Genomic DNA, 17,977 nt, shown 5'->3' on the forward strand with positions numbered 1-17,977 from the left:
TCCCAACAATTGGCAGATCATATCAAACAGTGCGTCTCTTAGGCTGTTTTCAACAGGCCAAGTACTGACCATACCCAACCAGCCTGTACTTGCAGAACTCAAAACATAGTGTCCAGCATTAGATGTGATTCCATGATTGGACAACTCCTGCTAAACGATCCTGATTGTGCTAAGAATTGCACTGAAAACCAATTTAAGATTCAGTCGGGCTCACAGGCATGCTAGAAGCCACATATAATCACACACAGAGACCTGTCCTTTGCAGTCAGAAGGAACATATCCACACATTGTGCCTTTTTAACTAAACAAAAGTTTAGGGGACAGTCATTCCCCGGTTAATTCCCCAGGGCAATGCCTTGACCAATCAGAGTCGACCTGCCCAGTTTGAATTTGAACAAAGCTGGGCAGTTAACTGTTCCATGCTGCGTTCTCCTTTGCAATGCCTCCCCCAGTCAGACTCCATTTGTCAACCAATCAGCACTGTCTTCTCATGCAGTATATATTGTTGCTCCCCAGTTACTGTTGGTAATTTCTTACGAGCTACCCTGATGAGTGAACCCAATTAACATCTCACTATCTCCTGCCCTAGTGCCATCTGTCTCTTCCAGTATTCTGTGCACCTTGGTATTCCTCTAGCATTACTTCCTGTTTCCTATATCCATGCCAAGTTAGTTTAAACCCCTCCCAATAGCACTAGCAAATCACCCTGCAAGGAAATTGGTCCTCACTCTGTTCAGATGCAAATTGTCTAGCCTGTACAGATCCCATCGTCCCTAGAACTGATCTCAATGCCCCAGTAATCTAAAACCCTCCCTCCTGCAGCATCTTTCCACCCACACATTCATCCTCCCATTGCTATACTTGTGTGGCTCTGTGAGTAATCTAAAAATTACAACTTTTGAGATCCTATTTTCTAATTTCCTACCTAACTCCCTAAATCCTGAATGCAGGATCATATCCCTCTTTCAACCAATGTCATTGGTACTGATGTGGACCACAGCTGCTGGCTGTTCACCCTGTCCTCTCAGTGTGCTGTACAGCAGTTCAGTGACACCTTGACCCTGGCACCAGGGAGGCAACATAACATCCTGGATTCACATCTGCAGTGGCAGAAACTCCTGTCTGTTCCCCTAACTATCAAATCTCCTATCACCATTACTCCAATCGTCTTTGTGCCTCCCTGGAGCCAACTGGTGCCATGGACTTGGCTGTGGCTGCATTTCCCAGATCAACCATAACTTTCATCAGTATTCCAAACTGAATACTGGTTGGAGAGTGAGATACACGCATCCCCCCCTCTCTCTTTGCACACTCTTAGGGCAGAATTTTGCCCTTGGCGTGCGGGCTTGATGGGGGCAGTCGGGAAGCCACCCACTGCCCAAGATTGGACCTGGAAGGCAATTTCACGCTGGCAGGCCAATTAAGGCCCGCCCAGCGTGAAACCTGAGCTGCAGCGCTTAGCGCTGCCTGTGCGGGAGGGGGGTTTGGTGGGGGGGTGCAGGGAGCGGGTGGAGATGTGCGAGCTGGGCGAACACGAAGTTTGTGCATGTGTGCGAGTGCGCACTACATAATCTCCCTGAGGAAAAAAATAATTTTAAAAATAAAAATGTAATGAAACGTCCCCTCGTGACTCTGTCACATGAGCAGGGACATGTTATTAATGAAAAATTATAGTTTTTATTTTATTTGTTTTTGGAAACCTCATCCCGCCTGTGGATGAGGTTTCCAAAAAAAGTGCGAAGATGCTTAGCGTTTTTGCTTGCCTGCCAACCGTAAGGTTGGACAGGCAACAAAAAATTGTATTTCAATTAACTTTTTAGCGGCCTTAAAAGGTCTTTTAATTGTCGGCGGGTGTGCTGCCGACTCTGGTGCACGCCAACTGAAATATTACACGAGTCTGCAATGATGTCGGGATGCTCGCCCAATGTCATCGCATGTCATTTACCACTCGCACCCGCCCACCGAGCGAAAAATTTTACCCTTATTATGTGGGATGATGACATCTATAGACATGCTATGACGAAGCTCGCCACCTCACGCTGCAGTGATGCTGGCTGCTGCTCAAGCTCCAAGACTTGAGCAACTGACGACACTTCCTACATGTATGATTAGCCAGGGCACAGGAGTTCCCACATAACGCAGGATGTGCACTAGAGAGGTCGGAGCTGTTCTGCCATTCCTGTATCTAATAGATAATAAACCGTAGTACTGCTAATAAACCTAGTACTTAAAAAGAAAGACTCACTAGCTACTCGATTCCTTTCTGTTGACATCAATTAAATATAGGGAAGCTAACTGAAGGTTTTAATTCACTTTTTTTTTTAAAGAAATTGAATTTTTAAATTTCCCAGCTCCCTAACTTTGGAGATCAAGAAACAAAGCAACAACACTCAGCAGCCAATCAACTCATGACCTTCTTGTGATCTCGCAGTTTGATTTCTTTTCTTCCCCCTCACTTGCTCAAACTTGAGTGCCTCAGTCTGCTCCAGCTGCTAATACTCTCCTCAGATAAAGGCCCCAAGTCCGGGCCTCAATTTATCCTCACCTGAGTGCTCCTGTTTGCTTCCAGATCCGCTACGGCTGCTGAGTCTCTCTCGGTTAATATCAAGGTAGAGGATTGGCTAGCTAACAGGAAACGGTGTGTTGGGGTAGATGGGTCATTTTCAGGTTGACAAACTGAAGCAAATTTTCTGCCATCAAGAGGCAAACCTTAAAATTGGGAGGTAGCCTAACTTTAAATGGTTTTGGAGTGAGCAACTTAGAGATCTGTGTTCATTTTGTAGGGTGCTTTGTGAATGAGATGGCTATGGACGCAAAGAAAACTCCGGGTTCACATAGCCGTTATTTAAGTCTATTAATGCCCTTGCCTCTTGCCTTGTCCTATCTCTGTAATATCCTCCATCCATGAGACTCTACTCCAATCCATGTCCCTACTCCTCTGACTCTGACCTCTTCTGCATTTAATCTTTGCATACCCACACCATTTGGACTGTTCCTTTAGCCACTTAAGATTCACACTCTGGAATTGCCTCCCTAAGCCCTTTGCACTCTGTACCTCCCTCTCCTCGTTTAAGACCATCCTTAAAACCCACCTCTTTGAGCAGCTTTTAATCAGGCTTCCGAATTCCTTAAAGTGAAGTGCCTTGGGATGTTTTTCCTCTGTTAAAGGCATCATATAAATGGAAGTTATTATTAAGAAGATTGAGTTAGTTCATTCATAATCAAACTAGCCAAGTGGACACGGGTGCAACTCAAGTCTTTTCAGTCATGCAAAATCTCACCCAGGATGTCATTATTTATTTTTACAACAGTGGACAAAATCCATTGATGCTGTAAATACCCTAGTAGCAATAAATTCAATGGACCAGAAATTTCCTTAAGTATCTTGTGTCACACTCTGTCATGTGGCAAACACAGAATTGATTGCTCACAAGGAGTAAAATTGTTTATTTTCCTTATGGATACAGGAACAAGAGACTCATTTTCTTTCCTGTATTGCATAATTTAAGTAAGAGTTTCCCCTTGATATGACAATAGTAAGTTAGCATATAATAACACAAAGACGGGTGGCAGGCCAGAAGATTGGAAAGAATATAAAGAACAGCAAAGAATGGCAAAAAGATGAATAAAGAGGGAAAATTAGAGTATGCGAGAAAGCTAGCTAGTAATATAAAGACCGATAATAGGAATTTCTATGGATATTTAAATAAATAAAGAGTTAACAAAGTGAGCATTGGTTCTATAGAGTATGCATCTGGGGAATTGATAATGGAAAGTAGGAAGATGGCGGATGAATGAAACGGGTATTTTACTTCAGTCTTCACCATAGAAGACACAAGTAACATCCTGGAAACAGCTGACAAATCCCCAGGTCCGGATGGACTTCACCCTAAGGCCTTGAAGAAGTGGCTAGTGAAATAGTTGATGCACTGGTTTTAATTTTCCAAAATTCATTAGATTCGGGGAAGGTTCCAGATTGTAAAATAGCAAATATAACTCCTTTATTCAAAAAGGGAGGAAGACAGAAAGCAGGAAACTATAGGCCAGTTAGCCTAATCTGTCATTGAGAAAATGTTAGAAGCTATTATTAACAATGTTATAGCAGGGCACTTGGAAAAATTCAAGGCAATCAGGCAGAGTCAGCATGGTTTTGTAAAAGGGAAATCATGTTTAACCAATTTATTGGAGTTCTTTGAAGGAGTCACATGTTCTGTGGATAAAGGGGAACTGGTGGATGTACTGTACCTAGATGTCTAGAAGGCACATCAAAGGTTATTGCAGAAAATAAAAGCTCGTGGTGTAGGGGGCAACATATTGGCATGGATAGAAGATTGGCTAGCTAACAGGAAGCAGAGAGTTGGCATAAATGGGTCTTTTTCTTGTTGGCAGGATGTGACGAGTGGTGTGCCACAGGGATTAGTGCTGGGACCTCAACTGTTTTCAATTTATATAAATGACTTGGATGAAGGGACCCAAGGAATGGTTGCTAAATTTGATATATTTATATAAATTTGAAATAAAGACAAAGGTAGGTAGGAAAGTAAATTGTGAAGAGGACGTAAAGAGGCTACAAAGTGATATAGTTTAAGTGAGTGGGCAAAGATCTGGCAAATGGAGTATAATGTGGGCAAATATGAAATTGTTCATTTTGGCAAGAAGAATAAAAAAGAAGCTTATTATCTAAATGGTGAGAGCTTGCAGAGTTCTGAGACTGAGTTTCTGAGATCTGGGTGTCCTAGTGCATGAATCACAAAACGTTAGTATGCAGGTACATCAGGTAATTAAGAAAGCTAATAGAATGTTATTCATTGTGAGGCAAATTGATTACAAAAGTAGGGAGGTTATGTTTCAGTTGTACAGGGCATTGGTGAGACCACATCTGGAGTGTTGTGTACAGTATTGGTCTGCTTATTTAAAGAAAGATGTAAATGCATTAGAAGCAGTTCAGAGAAGGTTTACTGGACTAATAACAGGAATGGGTAGGGTTGTCGTATAAGGAAAGGCTGGATTGTTAGACTTGTATCCACTGGAATTTCGAAGAGTAAGAGGCAACTTAATTGAAACTTTTAAGATCCTGAGGGGTCTTGATAGGGTGGATGTGGAGAGGATGTTTCCTCTATTGGGAGAACCTAGAAGTAGGGGCTGCAGTTTAAAAATAAGGGGTCGCTCATTTAAGATAGAGATGAGGAGAATTTTTTTTCTGACAGTTGAGATTCTTTGGAACTCTCTTCCTCAAAAGGTGGTGGATGCAGAGCCTTTGAATATTTTTAAGGCAGAGGTGGATAAATCCTTGGTAAGCAAGGGGATGAAAGGTTGTCGGGGTAGGCAGGAATGTGGGTTTGAGGTACTTTCAGATCAGCCATGATCTTGTTGAATGGCGGAGCAGACGCGAGGAGCCGAGTGGTGTCCTACTGCTCCTAATTTGTATGTGCCTATTATAACTAATGTGTGGCAATTCTTAGCTCAGTTATCACCTGAATATTTGGGAAATCATATATTGTTGCAAAATATTGTCAATGAATACTTTAGCTGTACATCTGCAAAATATGTTGATGCTACTTTATTTGTTGTGCATTTCATTTGTGACTTCCATTTGTGACTTCACTTTTCTTCCCTCTTTCCACCATGTCATTCTACTATTGGAGCTCAGTTCCAGAGCTCCTGCTTTCTCTTCTTGCCACGTGGAAAAGTGCTGTCAAGTGTCGGTCTGCAGTCACCTGTGTAAACTGTCCAGCTGCCACTGTATGTCCTTTCTGCATGCACCATTTAAAAATGCATAATTACATTTCATCAGCATTTCATGGCCTGCAGTAATTTTGGGTATGCTTAGCTAGAAAATCTCGCATCTGCTTTGCTTGCTTGCATGTTTCTGGCATGTTTAAGCATTTTGTGGTACCATTCTAGACATCTTTGCTGAATTTCCAATATTACAATTTCTTGAAAAATGCTTTAATAGACATTAGGCCTTTTAACATGTATAGAGTTTACTACAATGCCTACTTCATTACATTACAATGGAATTAATTTTTGGTCTCCTTCCCACAACAGAAAATTAAATGGTCATATTACCATCTTTTATAGGAATGCATGATAGTTTGTGGCTACCGTTATTGGGATTTGGTTTTGTAGGGAGAGATTAGTGTTAATCCTGCTGGTACTGCATTCTTCATCACCATAAAAAATTGAATTCTCATCAAGATCAAGCTAAGGTTGATCATTAATGGTACTCGGCCATGAGTAATCACCATGAAAAATTCTACCTGGCTTTTGCAGTAGGAACCCGCTTTCCATTTTGGAGTTGCTGTCCAACTATGCTTATTGTAATAACCGACTTTAAAATACATGTGACTTAGTAAAAATAAGCGTAAAAGTTCAAACAATAGAATGAATACTTAGTCCTGTTTTGCACAAGCAGGGAGCAACAGTGCAGGGATATAGATGATATATTGTACCTTGTTTGTTCTGCTTGGCAATTGTTGCCGGGCCATGGAAAGGAAGAAAAATCACCCAATCATTTTTGCCATTCTGGTCTCTGCCCTCTGGTTTCAAAGTCTGTATTGAATGTCATTGGATCTTTTCGTGACTAATGCATGCAGCACTTACATTTTTATGCCAAACAATGTTCAGAAAAGGGAAATAGTTCCAAATTCAGCTATATTGTTCCAAATTGAGTCTGGGAAGAGTGTCCTGCAGTAAGCATCGTTGTGAAGCAGTCTGGAAAGAGTGTCCTGCAGTCAGCATCGCTGCGAAATAGTCTGGGAAGAGTGTCCTGCAGTCAGCATAGCTGTGAAGCAGTCAGGGAAGAGTGTCCTGCAGTCAGCATAGCTGTGAAGCAGTCTGGGAAGAGTGTCCTGCAGTCAGCATCGCGGCGAAGCAGTCTGGGAAGAGTGTCCTGCAGTCAGCATCGCGGCGAAGCAGTCTGGGAAGAGTGTCCTGCAGTCAGCATTGCGGCGAAGCAGTCTGGGAAGAGTGTCCTGCAGTCTGTATCACGGTGAAGCAGTCTGGGAAGAGTGTCCTGCAGTCAGCATCATGGTGAAGCAGTCACTTCAAAAAGTGATGTCAGCACAAAGGTGAGCGCTGATTGGTGAGTAGTGGGTAAGTATTTTTCTCCAGTTTAAAATAGATTAAGCTAAGGAAAGGTAAGGGTTCTAGTTTTTATTTAAAGTGCATAAATAATTTAACTTTTTTTTACTGTATTTAACTTAAATTAAGGGTTTTTTCCAACTAGAGGCATGGCAGGGTAGCTCAGTCCCGTGTTATGTACCGCCTGCAACATGTGGGAAGTCCTAGATGCTCCTTGCGCTCTGACCGACCACATGTGCAAGAAGTGCCACCAACTGCAGCTACTTGAGCTCCGAGTTTCGGAGCTTGAGCAACAGCTGGAGGCACTGAAGTGCATCGGCGAGGCTGAGTGTTTCGTGGATAGCACGTTTTTAGATGTGGTCACCTCACAACTCACGGAAGTGCAGACAGAGAGGGAATGGGTGACCATCAGTCAGAAGAAAGGTGCCAGGCAGGTAGTCAGGAAATCCCCAGGGTGCATCTTGCTCGAGAACCATTTTTCCGCGTTGGAAAATGGTGAGACCAATGGTTCCTCTGGGGAGTGCAGCCACGCTCATGGCACTGAGTGTGGCTCAGCTGCACGGCGTGGTGGGGGGAAGAGGTGAAGAGCAATAGCGGCAGGAGACTCGATAGTAAGACGTGACTCCAGAATGGTATGTTGCTTCCCTGGTGCAAGGGTCAAGGATGTCACTCAACAGCTGCAGGGTATTCTAAAGGGGGAGGGCAAACAGACAGAGATTGTGGTACATGTTGGTCCCAACAACATGGGTAGAAAGAGGGATGAGGTCCTGCAAACAGAAGTTAGGGAGCTAGGAAACAGATTAAAAAAACAGGACCTTAAAGATAGTAATCTCTGGATTACTTCCGGTGCCACGCCCTAGTGAGTATAGAAATAGGAGGTTAGTCCAGATGAATGAATGGCTGGAGAGATGGTGCAGGAGGGAGGACTTTAGATTTCTGGGACATTGGGACCGTTTCTGGGGTCGGTGGGACCTGTACAAGGTGGACGGGTTGCACCTGAACCGGAATGGGACCAACATCCTTGCGGGGAGATTTGCTAGTGCTGATGGGGAGGGTTTAAATTAACTTGCCAGGGGGTTGGGATCCTGAGAGGAGGTTCAGCAGGGGGAGATGCAAAGCCAAAATTAGGAGAGAGAGCAAGTGAGTCTGGAAGGCATAGAAATTATAGGTCAGTTAAGGCACAAAGGAGTTTGGCAAGATTGGATGGTATTTATTTTAATGTAACGAGTCTGACGAATAAGGCAGATGAGTTGAGGGCACATATTAATACATGGAAGTATGATGTCATTGCTGTCATAGAGACATGGCTGAGAGAAGGGCAGGATTGGCAGCTCAATATTCCAGGATATAGGGTCTTCAGGCGAGACAGGAAAGGAGGTAAAAGAGGGAGGGGTATTGCAATATTGAAACAAGGAATCAATTACAGCAGTAAGGAGGGATGACATCTTAGACCCCTCAAATGAAGCCATATGGGTAGAACTGAAAAATAAAGGAGCAATCACATTGCTGGGAGTGTACTATAGGCCCCCAATCAATCAGAGAGAAATAGAAGAGCGAAGATGTAGGCAAATTTCAGAGAAGTGTAAAAATAATAGGGTAGTAATAGTGGGGGATTTCAACTTCCCCAACATTAACTGGGTTAGTCATAGTGTGATAGGTTTAGAGGGAGTGGAATTCTTAAAATGCATCCAGGAGAGCTTTTTAAGCCAGTACGTAGAAGGTCCTACAAGAGAGGGGGCGGCCCTGGACTTAATTTTAGGGAATGAAGCTGGGCAAGTGGTAGAGGTATCAGTGGGGGAGCATTTTGTAGATAGTGATCATAACTCCGCTAGATTCAAGGTTGTTCTGGAAAAGGACAAGGATGGGCCAGAAATCAGAGTTCTAAATCGGAGGAAGGCCGATTTTAATAAGATCAGATATGATTTGGCCAGAGTGGACTGGGAGCAGCTACTTTTAGGTAAATCTGCGTCAGAGCAGTGGGACTCATTCAAGAAGGAAATGGGGAGAGTATAGGGCCAACATATTCCAGTAAAGACAAGGAATGGGACCAACAAATCCAGGGGACACTGGATGTCGAGGGATATACAGGATTGGATAAAGAGAAAAAGGGAAGCTTATAACAGATACCGAGGGCTCAAAACAGCGGAAGCCCTAAAGGAGTATAGAATGTGTAGGCGGGAACTTAAAAAGGAAATTAGGAGAGCAAAAAGGGGGCATGAAAAAACATTGGCAGGTTAAATAAAGGAAAATTCAAAGTTATTTTACAAATACATTAAGAGTAAGAGGATAACTAGGGAAAGAGTAGGGCCCATTAAGGACATAGTGGTAATTTGTGTGTGGAGCTGGAAGACGTAGGTAAGGTTCTAAATGAATACTTTGTGTCAGTGTTCACAAGTGAGAGGGACTGCGTGGGTATGGAAATCAGGCAGAAGGACAGTGATATAATTAAAGAAATTAGCATAGAAAAGGAGGAGGTTCTAAGTGGTCTGGCAGGCTTTAAAGTAGATAAATCTCCAGGCCCGGATGAAATGTATCCCAGGTTGTTGAGTGAAGCAAGGGAGGAGATAGCAGGGGCGCTGGCAATAATTTTCAATACCTCTGGCCACAGGAGAAGTGCCAGAGGACTGGAGGACAGCCAATGTGGTACCGTTATTCAAGAAGGGAGGAAGGGATAAACCAGGGAACTACAGGCCAGTCAGTCTAACCTCAGTGTTGGGGAAACTATTGGAAGCAATTCTGAGGGACAGAATTAATCTACACTTGGAGAGGCAGGGATTAATCAAGGACAGTCAGCATGGTTTTGTTAAGGGGAGGTCATGTCTGACCAATTTGATTGAATTTTTCGAAGAGGTGACCAGGTGTGTAGATGAGGGCAATGCATTTGACGTAGTCTGCTTGGACTTCAGTAAGGTTTTTAATAAGGTCCTGCATGGGAGGCCAATAACGAAGGTAAGAGCCCATGGGATCCAAGGCAATTTGGCAAATTGGATCCAGAATTGGCTGAGTGGCAGGAAGCAGAGGGTGATGGTCAAGGGATGGTTTTTGTGACTGGATGCCTGTGTCCAGTGGGGTTCCACAGGGATTGGTGTTGGGTCCCTTGCTGTTTGTGGTATATATAAACGATTTAGACTTGAATGTAGGAGGGTTGATCAGTAAGTTGGCGGATGACACGTGGGGTAGTAAATAGTGAGGAGGGTAGCCTTAGATTACAGGAGGATATAGACAGACTGGTCAGATGGGCTGATCAGTGGCAAATGGAATTTAATCCGGATAAGTGTGAGGTGATGCACTTGGGCAGGATAAACAAGGCACGGGAATACAAAATGAATGGCAGGACCCTGGAAAGTACCGAGGATCGGAGGGACCTTGGTGTACTTGTCCACCGGCCCCTTAAAGTAGCGGGACAGGTAGATAAGGTGGTGAAGAAGGCATATGGGATATTTGCCTTTATTAGCTGAAGCATAGGATATAAGAGCAGGGAGGTTATGCTGGAACTGTATAAAACGCTGGTTAGGCCACAGCTAGAGTATTGCATGCAATTCTGGAATCCACATTATAGGAAGGATGTGATTGCACTGGAGAGAGTGCAGGGGAGATTTACCAGGATGTTGCCTGGGCTGGAGAGTTTTAGTTATGAGGAGAGATTGGATAGACTGGGGTTACTTTCCCTGGAGCAGAGGAGAATGAGGGAGGACATGATTGAGGTGTATAAAATTGAGGGGCGTAGACAGGAAGGAACTTTTCCCCTTGGTGGAGGGATCAATAACCAGGGAGCATAGATTTAAGGTAAAGGGCAGGAGGTTTAGAGGGGATGTGAGGAAGAATTTTTTCACCCAGAGGGTGGTGGGAATCTGGAGCTCACTGCTTGAAAGGGTGGTAGAGGCAGAAACCCTCATAACATTTAAGAAGTATTTGGATGTGCACTTGTGATGCCATGACACGCAAAACTATGGGCCTAGATCTGGAGGAACAGTGATATATGTCCAAGCCACTTGGAGGTGATCGTGTTTCCATGCACCTGCTGCCCTTGTATGGTGAACATTATGGGTTTTGGCACATTCCACCAAAGTTTTTGCAGTGCACCCCTTGGAGCCAATCTCGCCTCACCTCTTGAACTTAGGTTTTGCGTCCATGGTTGGACTAAGGCTGTAATGAAGCCTGGAATAGTGATCTAAACTGGGACCCAAACAGAGATTTGGTGAGCAGATTATTTGTGAGTAAGTATAACTTGGAAGGACCTTTCCATCAGTTTACTATTTTTGAGAGTGGGCTGATAGGATGGTAATTGGGTAGGTTGGGTTTGTGTTGCTTTTTGTGGACAGGATATACATATGCAATTTTCCACATTGTTGAGTAGATGTCATTGTTGTACCTGTACTGAAAAACTTGGAAAACAAACTTCTGGAAAACAAACCTTCAGGGCTATAGCCTGAATGTTGTTGAAGCCTGTAGACTTTACTGTGTTCAGCGTTTCTTGCTGTCAGAGTGAATCACATTGACTGAAGACTGATTATGAGGACCTCGGGAGGAGACTGAGAAGGACCATCGATTGAGCACTCTTGGCTGAAGATGGTTGCATCCGTTTCAGCCTTCTCTTTTGGACTTGTATGCTGGGCTCCACTGTCATTGAAGATGGGAATGTCCAAGGGGTCGCCCCCTTTCATTAGTTGCTTAATTGTCCACCACCTTTCATGACTGGATGCGGCATTGTTTCTGAACTTTGAATGAACAGTTGGTAGTGAGATCACTTAGTTCTGTCCACAGCATGCCACTTTCACTGTTTAGCATGTACATACCTTGTGATGTTTCATCACATTGCTACCTCATGTTTAGCTATGCTTGGTGCTGCTTTCATTCTGCAATCATTGCACCAGGGTAGCTCATTTGGCTTGGTGATGATGAGAGGGTGAAGAGTATGCTGGGCCAAGAGGTTACATATTGTGGTGGTATACAATTTTGCCGCTGCTGACGGCTTCATGGATGCCCAGTTTTGGACTGTAAGTTGTATTCTTAACCTATAATGTGGTGGTAGTGCTACAGCACGCAACAGAGAGTCTTGGACTCCACAGGGACTGTGCAATATTCACACCAATACTGTCATGCACAGATGAGCCTGCGACAGCTAGATTGGTTAGGCGAGGTCAGATAGGTTAAATACTCAAACCGGGGTGGAATTTTAACACTCGTTCTTTGGGGCTGCTAGTTCTGTAACACAAGCACTGTGCTACAGTCCATTAATTTTCCTGTCTATAATTCACCTGCTGCAGAGAGTCCTTCCTAGGACACTCGAGGGTTCCATCAGTATTATCTTTCTACAAGGGATTATTTCATCCATATTGCTGGATTTGCCAAAGTAATTATTTTGTGTTTCTTTCACTGTAGGGCCAATATCTGTAGCACAAGTTCCAGTGTCATTACTAGTTTTAAAATGATTAGAAACTCAAGCAGTTGCAATATGCACAGTGGCAGAATCCAGTATTAATGAGAGAAGTGTTTGCAAGGGTCCTCAGCCAAAAATGGCAAGTGGATGACCCTACACAACCTATATCAATAGATGCAAGTGGCAAGTCAGTCTGGTTTATTCCATGTGATATTACAAAGCGCTGAGTGCATTGGACATGGGCAAAGGCTTTAGGCTCTGACAACAACCTGCCTATTGTGCTAAGTGCCAGAACTAGACACCCCCTAGTCAAGCTTACAATGTAACTGACACTCTGACATCTGTCTAATAACTTGAAAAATTGCCCAGGTATGTCTTAGCTCTAAAAGAACATAGCAAACTTAACCCAGCCAATTACTACATATCGGGGAGATGGTGGCCTAGTGGTAATGTAACTGGACAAGTAATACAAGGCCTAGGTTAATTCTCTGAAATGGCCTATTAAGTCACTCAGTTGTACTAAAACGCTACGGAAAAGTCAAAAAGAATCACCAGATGGACTGCAGTGATTCAAGAAGGCAACTCACTCACCTTCTCGAAGGAAATTAGGGAAGGGCAATAAATGCCCTTCTATATCTATCTATAACGATCCATGAAAGAATTTTTTTAAAAACCCCCTGATCATTGCACTGAATAAATGCTGCCTGCTCACTGATGCTCAGTTTTTGTTTCTCCAGAACCATTCCGCTCCAAATCCCATTACAATCTTGATCCAAACATGGATGTAAGACTGATTGCCAGGGAAAACTGAGAGAAGCTGCCTTTGACATCATTAAGACATCATTTGAGTAATTCAGGCAACAATGAGACTTAACAAAACTGAGGTCAATGGCAGACTTGTCAGTGGCTGAATTCATACCTGACACAAATGAAGATGATTGTGGTTGTCAGAAGCCAATCATCACAGCCCCAGGACATCACTGTAGAAGTTCCTCAGGACAGAATCTTTGACACACCCATCCTCAGTGATTCACCAATGACTCCCTATGTCATAAAGTCAAGAAATTAGCATTTTGCTGATTCCAGTATTTCAATGTTTACAAATCCTTGGATAATAAAACAACCCATGCCTGCCAACAGCAGGACCTGGACAACATCTTTGCTGACAAATGGTGGGTAACATTTGTGCCACACAAGTGCCAAGCAATAACACCTCCAGTAAGAAAACTAAAGATCAACTTTCTACCCCCAAACTTCTTCACTGACTCCCACTTTATAAACATCTTTGGAAGAACCGCGGTCATCAGTCATATCAACACCGTGGTGATAGGATTGGGGCAGAGGTTGAGTACTCTTAACAGTGTCTCACTTTCTGACCCAACAAACCCTTTCCACCATCTATAACAAGGCACCAGCTTGGGTGTGATGTAATACTCACCACTCACTGGATGCTGCAGCTACAAAGCTCAGCTTGGAGCTGTCCATTTATTCAGTGCTCCAAGTACTGCATATCAGCCCCTCCACCACCATCATACTGTGGCTGCAATTCGTATGATCTACAGGAAGCACTTCAGCAACGATACTTCAATAGCAGCTCCTGATCCATGAACTCCACCATCAAGAAGAGCAAGAACACCATCACCATGGGAACACAATCACCTTTAAGTTCCTCCAAGTCACAAATCATCCTAATATGGGCATACATCGCCTTTCCTTCATTGTTGAGTCAAAATCTAGGCTAGGTAGATAGTAACTTGTGTTTAGTTTCAAAATCTTCCAGGTGAAGTTTTGGATTCAGTCATAATATTAGTGGACCCAGAATCCACGAGTAATGTCATTGGTTGCCTATCTGGTGACCTTTCATTTTTTTCTTATCCAACGATCAGCGAAAGATTATGCTTTTTCAAGAAGTGAGCATTTATCCAGGGTATTTTCATCCACTTCTTAAAAAAAAAGCTGTGGACCCACCCCCATCATTCACATCAGCCATCGCCACCTCCTTCAAGGTGACTCTGGTGATTCCCTTGTGGAATGACAACAGTCCCTATTTATATGTGGATTTTGAAATTATCTTAAAATATGATATAAAGGTAGGTAGTTGAACAGTCAGAGAGACGTAGTCAGGAGCACGCGTTTGATAGATATCACATCCCACAGGTCTCAATGATGCATTTTGAACTATATATTAAAAATTAAGTTTTAATTTAGTTAAAAGTTAGATACAAGTAATTAGTGGTTTTAGGAAAATTGATTCTGGAGCTGCCAGAATCAAAATGGGAATAAATCATACCATTGCACCCACATGAAATTCCTATTATAATCATAAACGTGATATCAGAGCACATTGGTGGAACCTTGGAAGCAGGTTAAATATGTGCAGTCTCAAGCCCATTGACTCACGTTGGTGACCATTGTCTCATGGTCGTTTAGCAATTCCATGTCCCAACTTCAGCCATTTTAACCAGAGACAATACCACTATCCAGAATTTAATGCTTGAAGTGCATATGCTGATGGAGACCGAGTTGAGTTCAATTGCAATGTTGTGCAAAACTCAGGTTGTGAAGGCTCACACATGAATGGATTCCTCAGCAAAGTGCTTGAGAGTGACCAACACCCAGAAAATCTTACCTTGATGACTTCAGAAAGGAAGGAGACAGGGTTGATGAAAATAGAAACGATTCATGCTTTAATGGGTGTTGGTTATAACCCGTGAACTTTAACAATTTCAATTTTTGACATTTTAGAAATTTGGTGGCAACCAATCCAAACCTGAGTTCACTGTCGATCTAAAAGGAGCTGCTATAGAATGGGCTTCAAAAGACAAATCCAGTAAGAAGAATGTGATTGAGGTAAATATTTTAGTTTACCAGTGCAATTTTCTATGTTCCATGTTCTAAGCACCTAATCAAGCACTGGCACTTTGTCATCGCTTTGTTGCACTAATCATTGCTGCTCACTAACTTTTTTAATCAATGGCATTTGATTATATGATAACAATCAAGGGAAGTGATGCAAACCCAGAAGAATTACTTTTTCTACTATTCTTAGGTGTTTTGCAGTACTTCCCTGATCACTCATTTGGGGGTCAGTTCTGGTTAGTTTCTGACACTTGTCAAACAAGTCAAGCAGGTTTCAGATGGAGGGCTCAGGGATCTGAGACTTGATCCAGACCAAATTGGCGAGTAAAAGTTTCTGTTCCTTGTTGTGTAGTACTACATGAAATGACTTTGAGTGGTGTCAGTCTCAGTTCCTAGTGGATTGGAGACCATGACTTAAAAATTGGCAGTCTCACTCAGAGACAACTATGACTAATGTACCAAATGAGATGTTATAAGCCAAGGCAATGTAGGGTATTCCTTTCAGGCTGGGATAGAGTTGATGTAGGTTAATAATTGATACAACAAACTTCGCATCAATTACATTGATGGTCATCATCAAATTTGTAGCATGAAACTCATTCCCTTGTAAAATTCAAAGCAGTAGTCATTGCTTGAACTGGTCGTTTCCAGAAATGCCTCAGGAGGCAGCATCACCTGTTGTGCAAAACTAAATGATGGACGCTGACTCAACTGCCATTTAACAAGGAAAGGGCTATGAGAAAGTGCCTTCAGAAAGAAAGGCAGAACTACCAAGGTAAACCAGCTGATTGAGAGGAGAGCAATGCCAGAGTGTTCCATACTGAAGAATTAACAACCTTCAACTTCATTACATACAGCATAAATTCAAGTTCTTACAAGTTTTCTCAAAGAAAGCACAAGGTTCAAATGTTGCCTTCAATGAGATGTGCATTGTGATGTGTGTATTCCTTTAAGTACGAAGAAGCGGAATTTGAAGCCCTGTATATAGTGCAGGACCAGGATTGAAATATGGATTTTTAAAATTTTCACAAGGTGCAAAAGTGGGTGAACTCAGTGCACTCAATACAGTAGAGAAACTGACACAAATGTTAAAAACTTATGGATTATGCAGCTCTTTATTTGAATTGAGAGAGGAGGCTTTCATATAAGTTTGTAAAACTGTAGTTATTTAATTTTTTTTAAAGTTAAAGCTTGATGTAGCCTGTTTCTGAAATTAATTCTATCTTCTAGATGGTCTTCACAGTTGGAATTCAGCAATAGGCAACATTTGAATCTTGAGGTTGTATCGGGAAAGCAGGCTGCTTTCGTGCTTATGATATGTATTGTGGAATATATCAACAAAATCGCATCCAATTATTCTTTACCAGTAGTCTCATTTGCCTCCTTGTGGTGTTTTCACTTGTCACACCAACATTCCCAACTAAAAGGGCAGGCAAGCAATCTACCTGCTCCACGACTCTATCAATGATTTCCTTAAAGAGCCAGATTGACATTTTCTTAAAATTTTGGAATTTATTTGTGAACTTTTTAATTTACTATATAAGGTTTCAGAATTCCATAAAAGTTTGCCATTGATCAAAACAACATAATATTACTTGTTTCAATTTTATGCAAGTTAGGCTTACTGGCTTGTTAATGTCAATTCAGGGCCCAGATAATTGTTGGACATTTATGCTAAAATTATGACTGGTGATAATAAGTTGCCCAGAGGGAGAGGGTGCACTTCTGAAACTTAACTCGATTGACCAGAATTCAAACAGCCATAAAAGTTAAATATTTTAGGCTTAATCTGTAGAACACAAGACAGTCTAAACGGTACATAAAATTACAAGTGATAGGCTGGTTATGAATAAATGTGAACCTATACGTTTCATTTATAAAAATAATCTTGCTGTTTTCCAGCTCAAAACACGCCAAGGAACAGAATTACTGATTCAGTTGGACAATGACAATCTCATCAATGAGTGGTATAAAGCTCTTGAGGAGACTATTGGTAGTCAGGTGCGTATTCAGATTGAACATTTTGTTTTCCGTCTCATCATTTTTTACACCAGGTAAAAATTTCCTTTGCTTTTACTGATTCACTGATAAACTCTTCACAATATACCTTGGATGCAACAAACCTAGCACAAAGGAAGATGGCTGTGGTTGTTGGAGGGCAATCATCTCAGTTCCAGGACATCACTGCAGAAGTTCCTCAGGGTAGTGTCCTAGGTCCAACCATCTTCAGCTGCTTTATCGATGACCGACCCCCCCATCATAAGCTCAGAAATGGGGATGTTTGCTGATGATTAAACAATGTTCAGCACCACTTGCGACTCCTCAGATACTGAAGCAATCCATGCCCATGTGCAGCAGGAGCTGGACAGCATTCAGGCTTGGGCTGATAAGTGGTAAGTAAGTTGCGCCACATGTGCCAGGCAATGACCATCTCCAACAAGAGAGAATCCAACCATCTTCCCTTGACATTCGATGGTATTACCATTGTTGAATCCCCAGTATCAACATGCTGGGGGTTACCTGGACCAGCCATATGAATGCTGTGGATACAAGAGCAGGTAAGAGATGAGGAATCCTGCCACAAGTAACTCACCTCCTGACTCACCAAAGACTGTCCACCATCTACAAGACACAAGTCAGCAGTGTGATGGAATA

At 42.6% G+C, this 17,977-nt stretch overlaps 1 protein-coding gene across 4 annotated transcripts in view; it reads left to right on the plus strand.

The window, feature by feature from the left end:
- Positions 1–17,977, plus strand: part of arhgap12b (Rho GTPase activating protein 12b) — a 247,237-nt gene that overhangs the window by 185,768 nt on the left and 43,492 nt on the right. For all 4 annotated transcript variants that reach the window (XM_078537661.1, XM_078537667.1, XM_078537673.1 and 1 more), the window contains 2 exons: positions 15,209–15,313; positions 17,225–17,323. In XM_078537661.1, the coding sequence (XP_078393787.1) occupies positions 15,209–15,313; positions 17,225–17,323 (204 nt within the window). The remainder of the gene's footprint in view (positions 1–15,208; positions 15,314–17,224; positions 17,324–17,977) is intronic.

Source organism: Cetorhinus maximus, chromosome 3 (assembly GCF_964194155.1).
Source record: "Cetorhinus maximus chromosome 3, sCetMax3.hap1.1, whole genome shotgun sequence".
In the NCBI taxonomy this organism is placed as follows: Eukaryota; Metazoa; Chordata; class Chondrichthyes; order Lamniformes; family Cetorhinidae; genus Cetorhinus; species Cetorhinus maximus.